A 14,687-nucleotide genomic window follows, 5' to 3' on the forward strand; every position below is an offset into this window, starting at 1 on the left:
TTTTAGAAAGATATCGATACTTCCCCTGAAGCCGGCATCCCTAAGCAGCTCAGAGTGCACAGGCTGTCAGGCCTGGTTGGGAATTAATTTTTGATGTGATTTATTGAGCTAATTTCTGGCCTGCACTCTGGGAACTGTGCTACAGATCTGGTCAGGTAGCCAGGGACAGACCCAGGAGGAGACGGTTAGCAACTATTTTTGTGCTTTTACCAGACTGAGGACTAGGGAAACTAGCAGCCAGAATTCTAAGTGGAACAGGAGCAGATCCAACCCCAGGGCTCCTCCCTGCTTATTCCTGAAATAGAGGGGTGGGGCCAGAGGCGTTTCCATGAGCAGCTGAGGAAGATGACTGTAACGGAAAGCTTCCTCACAGTCCCTGTCCTCTCTGGAGCTTCCCTTCCAGGATACACACCCGAGTCACCTATCCTCCCTATGCCTTTATCCACAGACCTTCGTGGGCCATGTCAGCTTCTTCAAAGAGTCGGACTTCTCACCCTCAGTGGCCTTTGCCTCCCTCTCTCTCTTCCACATCCTGGTAACACCACTGTTCCTGCTGTCTAGTGTGGTTCGGTCCACTGTCAAAGCCCTAGTGAGGTGAGAGAAGGATCCAGGCAAGGACATCCCCGAAGCTGTCCATCACAGGACACACCCCCTTGTCATCCGGGCCTCTATTGAGCAGCTGTTACGGGGAAAGACTCAGTGATCCTAACATAGCAATTATCATGGCGTCTGGCATATAGTACATGCTCCCAGACACTAGCCGTGGTGAATAACTGGTCTTAACCCCAGCTAATCGTAACACTAGCCAACCTTGATTTGAATGGTTTAACTAGAAAAACCCAACACCAGCCATCCTGCAGGTTTATCATCCAACTAACATTAAACTAACCCAAACCAAACAAAGGTACTTCAAATCTAGACTACTATAGGTCAGCCTTTAAAAAAAAAGTCTTAGGGGCTATGGAGTGTTAGCTTGATGGTAGCATGTTTACCTAGTATAGGCAAAGTCTGGTTTCAGTCCCCATCACTGGTGTGTGTGTGTGTGCGCGCGCGTGCGAGCTTGGGTGTGGTGGTGCACACCTGTAACCCCAGAACTTGGGAAGTAGAGGCAGGTGGATGAGGAATTCAAAGCTGTACTAGTAAATGTGGGGTTAACCTGGGCTATATACGACCTTGCCTCAAAACAAAACAATGCAATAAGAATAGTAACGGGCAGCTGGTGGAGGGGTGTTAAGATGACCTAGTGGGTAAAACCTGGTGGCAGGAGAGACCCACTCCCTAAAGCTGTCATAGCCCGTGTGCTTCCCCAACCCTACCACACATAATCAATAAGTAAATCCTGGTAGCATCTGTTACTCAGTCCCTTGGAGTTGCCCACTGCTCAGCTCCCCTGCAGCATGGTCTTTGTGGGGGCACATTTAGGACCAGGCACCCACAAAGAGCTGTTTTCTCAGCTCACACTTCCTCCTCTCCCCTCCTCTGCCCTGGGCAGGGGTGAAGGGTATCTCTTCACTTCCCCTTCAGCGTGCAAAAACTGAGTGAGTTCCTGTCCAGTGCAGAGATCCATGAAGAGCAGTGTGCCCCTCGAGAGCCTGCACCCCAAGGCCAAGCCGGCAAGTACCAGGCAGTGGTGAGTGCCCAGATTTCCCTTGCTGCTCCCAACAGTTTTATCCAATTCCTGAAGCTTAAGCCCATCTGCACTGGGCTCTCACATTCCCCCAGAAGGGGTCCAGCCCAGGGGCCCTCATCTCCTAACCATTCACAGCCCCTCAAGGTTGTGAACCGCAAGCGCCCAGCCCGGGAAGAGGTTCGGGACCTCTTGGGCCCACTGCAGAGGCTGACCCCCAGCATGGATGGGGATGCTGACAACTTCTGTGTCCAGGTGAGTCCTCAACCCTGAATTCACCACACACCCACCATCTTCCAAGAGAAGCTTAACACCACAAGACCAAGAGCCTGGGTTCTGGGTCCTCCATCCAAAACCTCCCTGCCTTCTGAGAGGAATACTGAAGCCAAGGACATTCCCACCCCACTCATCAGGGGAACTCACTCCTGACACCCATTAGGGTACCTGAGACAGGGCTTAATCCCGTCCTGTCCTGCCCAAGGAATCACTGAAGGGGTTAGACATAGTATCCATTGACTTTCACAGGGGAGGGGAGAGAAGGCACACTCTGTAACCGAAAACCATTGCCTTCTGTTTCTTCTGTTCCATGGGGATTGGACGATGAAGATCATCGGAGGCTTCTTCACCTGGACCCCAGATGGAATCCCCACTCTGTCCAACATTACCATCCGTATCCCCCGAGGTATGGCTCAGCTCACTCCTCCAGACGTGCCCCCCCCCATGTCCCAAACAGAGAGGAAAAACAAAACCCACATTTGCTAAGTACCTGCCCACTGCTGCCTAGCTGGGTCTGAATTCTAGACAGAAGCAGGTTATGCCCTCTAGGTGCCCATAGACAGAAACAGGCAACCCCCAAAGTCAGAGTAAGACGGTGACCCCTTGCTCTTAAAGCATCCACTGCCAGGTGTCAGGCTTGAGTAGTCTAGGAGGATGTATGACGTGGAGGTTCTGAACAAGGGCATGTTCCCATCAGCCTGGGGAAGAGAGTCTTAGGTGGTAGCCAGCCTGGCACTTTGGAGAGACTACAAGGAGATGAACTATCAGGAAGCCCTGCAGGGAAGTGTAGAAAGAACCTGGGGAGCCAGAGAAGGCTGTCATCTTCAGAAGGAAAAACTCAGGAGAAGAGGGCTTCTTGGGCCTTCCCGGCAGGGGAAGCGACAAGGGACCCAGGGCCAACCACCCGCTCATCAATTCTTCTGGGTGACATTGTTCAGACTCCACCCTGCTCCTGTCCCATCTGCTGCCCTTCATTCACACAGGCCAGCTGACCATGATTGTGGGGCAGGTGGGCTGTGGCAAGTCCTCGCTCCTCCTCGCCACCCTGGGGGAGATGCAGAAGGTGTCGGGGGCTGTCTTCTGGAACAGGTACCGTTGGCTCCTCTCCCTCCAGCCACCTCTCTCTGGAGGATGCCTCCGCACTGGTGGGCACTTGGGAAATGCTCTTCTTTTCCTGATGGTGTCGGCACTCTCGCCAGTCAGCCCTTGCTGTGCCGTGTGCCAGGTTTTTGCACAATTCTATGCACGAATGATTTCCTTGAGTCCTTATAACCAGCAGAGTGGTATTACCAATTCTCATTTTATAGATAAGAGCTGTATTTGCTGTAATTCACACAACTAGCAAGAGGCAGAGGGGAGATTCGAACTCAGTTATGCTCACTCTTAAATCTCATATTTCCTCCCTGCCAACTTTGGTTTCGGGTTTTTCATCAGCAAAACTGACTGGGCCATTCTGGGTGTGTGTGGAGGGCTCAGAGTAGCCCAGAGAAACACTGGTTTCCAAAGATTACTATCTTAATTAAAGAGTCTGAACATTAGAGTCCTTCATGAATCTGTTATTTATACCCACCTACTTCCAGAAGGTGCTGAGATTCGCTGCAGAACAATGGCTATCAAGTGGAATCTAACAGGCAGGGAGGCTGAGATATGAGCAGGCTGGAGAAGTGTTCAGACCCGCAGCAGGAGACAGCTGCAGCCACGCCGCAAAGCCTGGCCCTGTGCTCTGCCATTGCCAAGCAAAGAGTTGCCCCAGTCCCCCAACTGGGGCTCACAACTCTTAATCAGGGCAGCAGTCAATTTAGCAGGAGGGCCAGTTTGCCCTGCGGGTCATTTTTTAAAGGAAATTACCCGAGATGCCAGGTTCTGATAAGTCTGAGCAGGGAGCTGCACAGCAGGACTTCAGATGTTAATATAGGCTTCATATCCACTGCCTCTTTTCCAAACTGTCCCTGAATCTCTCCCTGCTGTGGCCGTGGGCTAGCAGGTTCCCTTTGGGTTCCCCAAACATCATATAAGCCTTGTAATTCCCACGGGGATCGGATCCTATTTGGGAGCAGAAGCGTCCCTGTCTCCATCCCACTGCGAGATCCCTCAGAATCCTTCCCAGGGAAGCCCTGGGGCTCATGAGAGCTCACTATGCCGGCTTTGGTAACAACAACTCCTCGAGGCTTTGGGTGAGGAGCCCTTGCCTGTTAGCTGAGCGTCTGCGACAGGAAGACAGGAGCCTCAGTGAACTGAGCTGAAGGAAGTCAGTGTTTGCTGGGTCCATGCTGTGGACCAGGCCCTTAGCAAGCACGATCTCACCAAAGTCGTCCACTTCATGGCAGCAGCTGAGGTTCAGAAGGTTTGGGTCACTTTCTGTGGGTGTATACATCAGAGAATGACTTGAGGCTTGGCCATTGCTTCAGGATACAGTGCCCTGGATCCTGTTGCAAGGGAATTATTCTCTAAATCCCATGTTGGGGGCCATATGGGTCCAGTTTCTCCCCAGGGAAAACTTTTTCTAGAAGGAATTGCAGAGTTCAAACCTGGAGCAGCCTCTGGGGTTCTCTGGCCTGTGTCCCCCACAGCTCGAAGCCAAAATGCCTCTGAACCTGTCCGATGCCTCCTCCTCTTCTCTCTGTTCTGCCCCACACACCATTACAGCCAGCACCTCTGGACACCAGAGGTGGCAGATGCTACCCTAGGGATCTGCTGACTCTACCCCTCCTCCAAGATGCTCCAGTGCTAGGGTCTTGCTGCTGCTCTGTCCCTTTAAGGGGATGCAAAAAGCCTCTCCATGGTGACTAAGGCTGGGTACCTCCCATGTGCCAGGCACTAACCAGGATCTTCATTGTCTCTGTCAGTTCTCTCACCCTGAGAGGCAGATGCTGTTCTCCCCATCCAACAGATAAGAAACTGAAGTGAAACAAGTTACCTAGTTCTTGTCATGGCTGAAGTAGAGTCTGCATCCAAGTGGGCACCTGAGCTTCCACTGAGGCCAAAAGGGTGTGAGGGCGTAGGAAGAAGTAACATCTCATCTGATGACCTGAACCTTATCAGCCCTCTCTCTCTCTCTCTCTCTCTCTCTCTCTCTCTCTCTCTCTCTCTCTCTCTCTCTCACACACACACACACACACACACACGCGCGCGCACACACACGCACACACACATACACAAGCACGCATGCATGCATGAATGCAGGCACATGCTCTTCACAGAGCCACTACATGAATCCTTGGGCTATGCACACATCAAACCCTACCTTCCTCAGTGGACGGACCCATTTGAGGCACGGAGGAAGACTGAGGTCATAATAGGCTGACCTGTAGCTATCCCTAGGTGGCTCTTAGAACCCATTCCTGACTCAATTCAAACTCTTGCTTCTCCATACCAATACATCAATCTATTGATCTCACCTGTGATGCCAGGCCCTGTGCCCAGCAGCAGGAATGCAATGCTAGTTAAGACTTGGGTCTGCTTGCAACAGAAGGTGAGAGAATCAGTGTGGCAGCAGAGCACCCAGAGTACAGGGAGCCCTGTAGTCCAGGGGGGACCCTTGAGGATGAGTGTGAGCTCATCTAATGGAAAAGGCAGGGTGGGAGAGGAAGGTATCCCAAGTGAGGTGACTGCACAGGCAGAGGCTAGCTGACAGTGAGAGCGTGGCTCTGGGTGCCTGGAGCACTGTGTGGGATGCAGTGATGAGAGGGAGGGAGGGAGGAAGAGAGGGAGGGAGGGAGATTGACGGAGTGACCTGACATAGATTAGATATACCAGGCATGAGAAATAACACTGAGCTGAAAGACTGTAGAAGTGTCTGCTTCTGATAAAGGATGAGGAAGTGGGGGAAGGGACCAGAGAGGAGGTCAGTTAGGAGTTCATTACAATGGGTGTGGGGAGATACTAAACAACTGACTTTGTTGGCTTCTGCAATTTGTCCTGAAAAATCCTGGTACCCATCTGGACACCTTAATCAGAGCAATGAGCTAAGAATGGGAACTGTGTGCTGGGTGCCTATCGTTCCTGGGAGGATACCCAAACTCAAGATGTTTGTTGCACTTGCAAAGTGAGCCAAGAACAAATAGCTTTTGACTTAGAGGTCTCTCCTGATAGTGTATGCCTACAGCCAGAGGCAAGGGCCGTGTCAGGACACTCTTCCTTACCAGGGTCAAGTTCTGGTGACCAGGCAGCTAGAAAGAGTTCCAGGGGGCACAAGGCAGGAAGCTGGGAGATTAGGGAGGGGCAGTGTAGAGAACGCTCTGGGGAGATGGTTGTTGGTACAACTGTTCATTTATTCCTGCAAGGACCAAATGAGCTAAGTATGGCCGAGCAGCCAGGAGCAGATGCTCTGGGCTAAGCTGCCTGAGTTCAGATTTGATCTTTGTGTTTTGGAAAATTCCATAAGCGTTCTGTACCAGTTTCCCCTTTTAACCCATGGGGTTGATGAGAGGATTAGCCTAGCATGTAGCTAGAGCCCTATAAATATTATGATAAACAGTATTCAGCCATGTGCCTCCTTGCCAAGAACAAATTTCCCGCACTGTACCCTAGCCCGTCTCCCAGGAGAAACCATAGTGAGCTCCCTGGAGACAAGAACCACATTTTCTTTTTCCTTCCAAATCCATAGTCATTTTAGTAAATGAATTCATTTACAAATGAATGAGTCAGAGCCTGCTTGGGACTGTGTCTCTCTCCCACAAGCCTTTGTTCAAGTTGCTCATGTTCCTGATGGGAACTCCAAGCTTCTTCACCCACTTTGGGATGGAGCCAGCCCCATGACTGCACCTTTCACTGTGTGGTGATCTGTCTATGTGACTCTGGGCCCCTTAATGTTCCATGCTGTTCCCCAGTGCCCAGTGCAGATCTGGAGCCCTTCTCTGTGTAACTCTAGGGGATGGAAGTCTGGCCTTTGCCCTCTAAGAGACTCCAGGTAGATAGAGCTCTGTAGAAGGAGCCCCAAGACTCCATCAGCTGAGACACATCAAAGCTGCAGAGCTGTCCTGAGCAAAGCTTGGTTCTGGGGCTCCGAGCCATGTGACTCCCACACATTCCCTCTCCTGAGTCCTCAGCCTCTTCCTGGCTTCCTGGCTCAACAAATGTCAACCTGGGAATTTGCAAACTCCCCGTGTAATATCTAAGAAGAAAACATGTTAATAAAAAGTCAATAATAGCAGATGCACTCAGGTACAATTTGTTTCCCAGGAAGTGAAAAGTAAGGCCATTAGTCCCTAGCGTGACTTCTAATGTCCCCAAAAAGTCACCAGGAAGTAGGCCTTAGGAAAGCAGGGTGGGGAGAAGTTCCCACCCCATGAGGAAGTACAAATCTGTTTTTTCCAGGACTCCCTACCACCTGCTGAGATGCCCACATGTAACCTGTCAGTGTGTGTAGCTATGCCCGGTAGGGACCCTCCTAGCTCTGGAGTCTGCCTGCTGATTTGTGGTGTTTGGCTCAAAGTTGCCTGACTCCTACCCTTAGTTGTACCCAAGTGTGTCGAGGAGGGACTGGGGACTCAGGTACTCCTAGGTCTCCTTGAGGCATCCAGTAGACAGGAAGCCCGGAGAGGAGTAGGCAGGCTTGGGGACCAGGTGGTGTCTTTAGTAATCACTGCGCCACTCCCTCGCTTCATGACCTTGCGCAGGTGATGCTGCCTTCTTGGAACTCAGCTTCCTCCTGTAAAGCAATGAAAACTACCCTGTCCTTTCTGTCTCAGAGATCTGGCCTTGGCACTAACTGTGCAGGGGCCATGGGTGGGAGGCAATGCTTCCGGTCAGCCACAAGCCTGCAGGACTTTGGAGGCTCTGTAAGTCCTAACCTCATCCCACCTCAGTGTCCTCCTTCCCCTTCTCATTGTTCCTGGGACCTTGAATGAATGCTGGGGCTCTTGGCTACTCTGCACCCCCATAATCAGAATCCCAGAGAAAATAATTTAAGGGTGGTAAACAAATTGTTTGGACTTATGGGTATAGCCCCGCGGATCTCTGTGAGCCTGAGTTCACATAGCAAGTTCCAAGTCAGCCAGGCCCTTATGGTGAGTGAGATTCTGCCTTTAAAACACATAAACAGAATCCATAGCCTTCGGCTCAGTGGATTCCAGTGAGCCATAACAGCACGGCAGCTGGGAAAGGGTGAAGGAGGAAGCAGCTTCCTGACTGGCAGGAAGAAGGGAGGGTGAAGAAGGCAGGAACAAGATAGCCACAGGGTCCCACCCTAGTGACCTGCTTCCTCCAGGTAGGTCCCAGCTTCTCCAACTTCCCGAAACAGTAAGACCAAAGGGGAACCAGTGTCCACCACATGAGCCTGCGGGGAACATTTTATATTTATATTTTTATATTCGTTTTGTATGTCTGTGTATCATCTTCCTCAAAATTTTCTAATACTTTGGTTCCTCCTACTTTCCTCTGGGATCTTGTAACTCTCTGACTTCTGTCAGTCTGTCTGATTCATGCTTCAGAATGTGAGCCCTGCATGGCAGGTTCTGTGCCTTGATGCATCATAGCGTGCAAAATGCAGGCAAGGGAAGCAGAGTACCCGTGAGAAAAAACGGTGAAGAACTTGCTGGGCAATAGGAGGCTGGTGCTTTACCATCCAGTACCTGGGAGGCTGACGCGTGGTTCCCAGCATTTGCTGGATAGCCACACTAGCTGCTCCAGTGAGCTCCAGCTCATGGGAGTCCTGTCTCAGAAACCAAGGGGGAAGTCACTCTGTGTGGACCTCTGGCCTCTAACTGCATACACCAACATGTGCACATGGCTGTATGAGCAAGTACATATAAAACACACGCACACACTTCAGCATTCAGTGAGAGAGCATGTTTGCCAAATGTACTGTTCTTTGCTTTTTAGCTTAAGATATATATATATATATATATACATACACACACACACAAAGCCTTAATAAAGTTTCTGCTAGAAGCTTAGTATTATAATAGAAAGAGGAAGTAAACCTAGATTAGCACCTCAGCTTCGCCTCTTTCTGACTCTGTTGCATGAAGCCTATTCTGCAACCCTGAGCCTCAGTGTGCTCATCTGTAAAGTGGGGACAGGATTCAGTTGTAGAGTGAGACTAGAGTGTGAATTCCAGCTCCCCGACACTGTGCAGAGGAATGGCAGCTAGCAAGAGCCCGCCTCCATTTCTCTTTCCTAATGATCAATCACTCTTAATAGGCTCCATTTATTATAGCTCTGTCACGTGCTAAGCACTGCGGGGGCTGGAAAAGATATTCTTCCTGCCTTTAAATCCCACTGGGCACACCAGGCTCGCTCAGGAGCTGATGGAGAGCAAGGCAGTCCATTAGGAGAGCTAATTGAGCAGCCAGGATCAAGATGATCGAGTCAGAGCTGAGTCAGGGCTGGAGGGGGTGTGCTGAGTCCTCAGGGATGCCACGGAGATCCAGACCACATCCTTAGCTTCTCTGGAGGAAGTCCCCCAAGAGAAAGTCATCTGAACCTTGGCCATAGGGCAGGATTTTGTCAGCACTGTTTCTCTGCCCTGTGCTCGCGATCTGTCTATAACGGCAATCTGCTGGTTTAGAGATGCTAGGTTAGGCTGGGCTGGGAAAATGGGCAGGGACCACAAGACCCAGAGGAAGGGATCAAGGACTGGTGTCGACAAATGTGTCATGACCTCGCCTGGTCCTCCCCAGAGCAGGACAGTTACCTTGCCGTCCTCCCCAGAGCAGGACAGATACCTCTCCTGGTCCTCCCCAGAGCAGGACAGATACCTCTCCTGGTCCTCCACAGAACAGGACAGATACCTCGCCTGATCCTCCCCAGAGCTGGACAGATACCTTGACTGGTCCTCCCCAGAGCTGGACAGATACCTCGCCTGGTCCTCCCCAGAGCAGGACAGATACCTCGCCTGGTCCTCCCCAGAGCAGGACAGATACCTCGCCTGGTCCTCCCCAGAGCAGGACAGATACCTCGGCTGGTCCTCCCCAGAGCAGGACAGATACCTCGCCTGGTCCTCCCCAGAGCAGGACAGATACCTCGCCTGATCCTCCCCAGAGCAGGACAGATACCTCGCCTGGTCCTCCCCAGAGCTGGACAGATACCTCGGCTGGTCCTCCCCAGAGCAGGACAGATACCTCGCCTGGTTCTCCCCAGACAGGACAGATACCTCGCCTTGTCCTCCCCAGAGCAGGACAGATACCTCGCCTGGTCCTCCCCAGAGCAGGACAGATACCTCGCCTGGTCCTCCCCAGAGCTGGACAGATACCTCGGCTGGTCCTCCCCAGAGCAGGACAGATACCTCGCCTGGTCCTCCCCAGAGCAGGACAGATACTTAGCAGGTTTTTGTCATTTTCTGGCTGTGTGACTTTGAACGAGTTAACTTAGCCTCTCAGAGCCTATCTGAAAAATGGAGTTGAGAAATCAAAAGAAACCTCAATGTACATTAAAAGTGATCATTCTAGGGTTGGAAAGATGACTCGGAAGTTAAGAGACCTAGCTGCTCTTCCAGAGGCCAGAGGACCCAGGTTCACTTCCTGGCACCCACATGGCCGCTCACACCTGTCACAGCTCACACCTGTAACTCCAGGGGATACAACACCTTCTGACCTTGGGCTAGAGGGCATGCACGTGGTAAACATATTTACACACAGGCTTAATGCACACATATAAAATAAATAAATAATGAACAAATATATAACAAAATAAATCTAAAAAGTATCAAGTGACCATTCTATTACAGTGCTCATCAGCACTTATAAAAGCTCAATGCATGATGGCCGTCTTCAGCATTGTTAAAATAAGATATCTGGGTGTGGTGTTACAGGCTACAGTCCCAGCATCTGGTAGGTGGGAGCAGGGAGATCATCTTTAGCTACAGAGCAAACTTGAGGTCAGTCTGAGCTGTATGCAGCCCAGTCTAGAAATACTATTAATTTAGAAATTGTAATCACAAATGAATATGAATACAGAGAAGGTTGATTTCCCACATGTGTAGATCACAAGTGCACATTTCATTGGTGGAAGATGTTTCTGGAATGTTGAGAGGTGTTGAACTGGCACAGGAGAAAGAGCACAGAGAAACTTGGCCCCAAGATTTAGATCACTGTTTAACAAATGTGCCCCTTACTGTGAGAGGCTTCAGCTCCCCGCACTGACAGATTTAAACCACCTGCCGTGCACACAGACGGCTTCTACTTTTTAAAAACAATTGCTCCAATTATTTTTGATCTGCCATCAGATTCTGCAGTGTGAGAAGCATTGTGTGCAATGGTGACTGTAGGGGGCTGTGGGCAAGTCAAATTCCCTCCCTGGTCTCAGTTGTCCTGGGTATAAAACCAGTATGGTGCCCAGCCAGCCTCACGGCTGCCCCAGTCAAAGCCAGTAGCAGCAGCTGGGCCTGTGCTGTTTGGAGGGTACTCGGACGGGTGTGGAGATTGAGATGAGTCAATTCTGCTTCCAGGAAGCCACCCAGGCCCCTGGAAAGGGTGGGAGGTGGGAGGAGTAGGGACTGCTTCTCCATGAAGCTCCGGCATGATGGAAGGCAATAGGGAATTAACTGGTGTTCATCTTTCTTTTTGACCCAGCAGCCTTTCGGACAGCGAGGGAGAGGACCCCAGGTACCGCCTTGGGACAGGTTTGGCATGGGTGGGGTGCTGGGGCCTGTGGGTGAGAACACTAAGTATGAGTCCAAGGTTGTGCAGTCACAGGGTCTCAGAAGCGTGAGGCTAAGCCTGGCAGCTTCAGTGAAGGCAAATTGGTTACAGAGGGGAGGACAAAATCCTTAGACAAACCATGCTGTGTGTCAGGAGCCGGGCTGGTGGTGCACCTGTAATCCCAGTACCTAGGAGGTGAAGGCAGGAGGATCGGGAGTTCAAGGCCAGCCTAGAACACAAGAATCCCTGCCTTTAAATAAATAAAAAAAAATAATGTGGTAGGAAACAAATAATTGGAAAGATAGTTCTTGAAAGGCTCCAGGAATATGAGAAAAACAAAAAACTTTGTCTCTAAGAAGCAGCGATGGGCATCCTTCATGTTCTACACAGAAAATTCAGTCATGTTAAATATGCTACGAAAGACTAAAAATTCCAATGTTAATGGATGGTTGACAAAGACAGCACAGCCTTCTCTCCTTCCCTGAGAACACAGGCAAAGCCTGGAGGCTGTGTGCTAGGCTGGCGAAGCTGATCCTCTGGGCAGCTCACCGGTCAACTAAGGCTTCCCCCTCAGCCTCAGACACCTCTCCTGCTACTTTCTGCCTTGCCTGCCACCTCGTCCCCACAGGCCCAGCCTCCCAAACCATAGTGATTGTACGACTTGAGCCCAAACCCAGATATGGCATGCGAAAGTCCAGATGAGCCCAACGAGAATAAAATAACAGCAGTTCACGCTCCATGTGGGATGGTCCGCAGTTCATGCTGGGAACGTCTCTCTCAGCTTCCTGATTGTAGGTGGCCACCCACATGGTACAGATTCTGTCAACTGCTTGGCCCAGCCTGGCTGGGGTCAGAGCACCCTGTTGGCCTGAGGCTTTGGTTTGCTCGTTTGAACCTAGAGTCAAGGCTGAGGCTGAAAAGTCTGCCAGGCTACTCCTCTGACCCAGGAAGTTTCCCTGCATGGGGCCCTTCCACCCTATTCTCCCCCTTAAATGATCCGACTGCTGGGTCTCTTCACGTACCCACATGGTCAGGGAGTGAGGCTTGCCCGCCTCATCACATCTAGGCCACATCTGCAGACTGGGTGCCAGGGCCTGCAGAAGCACATGGTGGGGTTTGAAGGAGCTAAAATCTCCACGGTGGGGGGTGTCCAGCCCATGGTGGGGCTGACCTGTGTCTTTCTCCCACTGCAGCAGCCCAGAGCGGGAGACAGCGGCGGACTCGGACGTCAGGTACCTGTGCTGAGCATAAACGCCTGCCCTGCAGGCTTCCTCAGAGGGTCCGGGAACGGAGCCATTGTGCTGGGAGCAGCTGGATCCCGGAAAGAGCTCTGTGCTCTGCTGTGTTCTGGGAGTTGCCATACCTCTGTATATCACGCCTGTTCATTCTCAGCAGCTTCTGGGGTGAGGGGAGTCGGGAAGAGGGGCCTTGGAAACTATAACACACAGAATGTGATTGCCCGGCTCTTGTTCTGTAAAAATGTCCTTTGTGTAGAGTTCAGAAGTTGCTAAGGGATTAAAGGACCTGGGTCAGGAATTGCTTGGTTTGGTGACAGTTGGGGATCGTCCCTGCCGCACTGTTGAGATGCAGCTGGTGGAAGCTGGTGTAGATGGGATGAAAGTCCTGTTCATAGCCACCCGAGGCTTAGACTAGGGCTTCCACTGGGCCTCAGAACACTGATTCATGTCTAAATGCAGTCTTGCCTGCAGAGGCTCTATCGGGTCTCCTCGGACCTGGGAGATTTTCCTCCCAAAGCCTATGTCATGGGGGACCACCCCCAATCTCCTTTCAAAAAGACCCTAGTACTGGGTCTCCCCGTATACCTATGTGATCACACAGTGAGTTCCCAAGTTAGGCTGTACGTAGACCCTCACGTGTGGCTGCATACTGGGTCCCTGGGGTTAGAGGTACAAAGTGGGGTTGGAGGAACTCGAGATCCTTTTGGAGGTGTGAGGCCATCAGGAAGAGCATAACTTACAAGGCAGTACCCATCACAGATTCCTGTCACGTGACCGGGCTGTCTCAGCACACCCACCCTCTTGCTCCAGTCTAAGCCATTGATTGGTCTGACAGTTGCTCTGAGAATGAGCCCCCGGGGAAGAGCGTAACCCTCACCACCAGTTTGTCCTAGGACCAGGGGCCCTGTGGCCTATGCATCTCAGAAACCGTGGCTGCTGAACGCCACTGTGGAGGAGAACATCACCTTCGAGAGTCCCTTCAATAAGCAGCGGTAATAGCATCTGACAGAGGACTGGGGAGGGCTGGGTGTGGTCTTGGTACTTGTGGGCATCCTAGAGTCCAGCTACCACTATCTAGTCCGTCTGCAAAGGGTCCAGAGGTGCCTGGTTCCAGCAGCCCCTTCCCATGTATGAGAGGAGGGTGAGGACATTGCTGCTTTGTCTAGCTAGGATGAGAGTAGGGCTGAGCTAGGCACGGTTAACCTTGCAGTTCCCACTCTCCTACGTGTGCTTGTCCCTGGCAGTAATACTCTTACGCCCATTTTATGGGCGAGGGAAGCAAGGTTCTGAAGCTTAAATACCTTACCCAAGGTGAGCCAGTACATTACTGAAATGGGTGTCAAATCCAAAGCTACCTAAGGACATGTGTCACCAAGAAACTCTGAAGTCTCCCTGGGTGCTGGCTGGCTCCTGCTCAGACTAAGAGCTGGCCAGAAAAGGGTGAGAAGTGCAGGCTAGGCAAATATTTGATCAACCATCATCATTACCACCTCCAAACAATCAGCAGCGGTTTTCCCAGATGGTGCCCCAGCATGAGCTCTGGCTACAGCATTTCCCACTGCTCGGGGACCATAAGCCCCATCTCATCCCTCACTCTGCCTATTTGCTTCCATACGATTTCATCCTTCAAATATTTAACTTGCCCCAGGCGGTGTGAGCACTGACCTTAGCTCTTTTATGCTCTCATGGTGTTTGCTTGCCCTAGGCAGGAAGTGCATTAAAGCCAACACTCACCAGGCACAGCAAGCCACAGACTTATGTCCATGAAAGGATTCAGGCCACACTCTGACCAGGCCAGTCAGCTAACCCCTGTCCTTACTCTCCAGGTACAAGATGGTCATTGACGCCTGCTCCCTGCAGCCGGACATAGACATCCTGCCCCATGGAGACCAGACTCAGATTGGGGAACGGGTTAGTGGCGGATCCCACCCTGCTCCCTACCCGTGCTCCCACTGTGCCCTGAGG

At 51.5% G+C, this 14,687-nt stretch overlaps 1 protein-coding gene across 6 annotated transcripts in view; it reads left to right on the plus strand.

Annotated features, from left to right (window-relative positions):
* Abcc8 (ATP binding cassette subfamily C member 8) overlaps positions 1-14,687 on the plus strand; it is a 74,018-nt gene that overhangs the window by 41,027 nt on the left and 18,304 nt on the right. For 4 of the 6 annotated variants that reach the window (XR_009056081.1, XM_057755948.1, XM_057755946.1 and 1 more), the window contains exons 12-20: positions 449-594; positions 1,525-1,630; positions 1,766-1,882; positions 2,234-2,309; positions 2,887-2,992; positions 11,416-11,448; positions 12,678-12,716; positions 13,616-13,714; positions 14,549-14,633. Coding sequence is in view for 5 of the 6 variants with exons in the window: in XM_057755948.1 (XP_057611931.1) it covers positions 449-594; positions 1,525-1,630; positions 1,766-1,882; positions 2,234-2,309; positions 2,887-2,992; positions 11,416-11,448; positions 12,678-12,716; positions 13,616-13,714; positions 14,549-14,633 (807 nt within the window). In the remaining variant the exon portion in view is untranslated. The remainder of the gene's footprint in view (positions 1-448; positions 595-1,524; positions 1,631-1,765; positions 1,883-2,233; positions 2,310-2,886; positions 2,993-11,415; positions 11,449-12,677; positions 12,717-13,615; positions 13,715-14,548; positions 14,634-14,687) is intronic. The other 2 variants (XM_057755949.1, XM_057755947.1) reach the window with 1 other exon arrangement.

Source organism: Chionomys nivalis, chromosome 23 (assembly GCF_950005125.1).
Source record: "Chionomys nivalis chromosome 23, mChiNiv1.1, whole genome shotgun sequence".
Lineage (NCBI taxonomy): Eukaryota > Metazoa > Chordata > Mammalia > Rodentia > Cricetidae > Chionomys > Chionomys nivalis.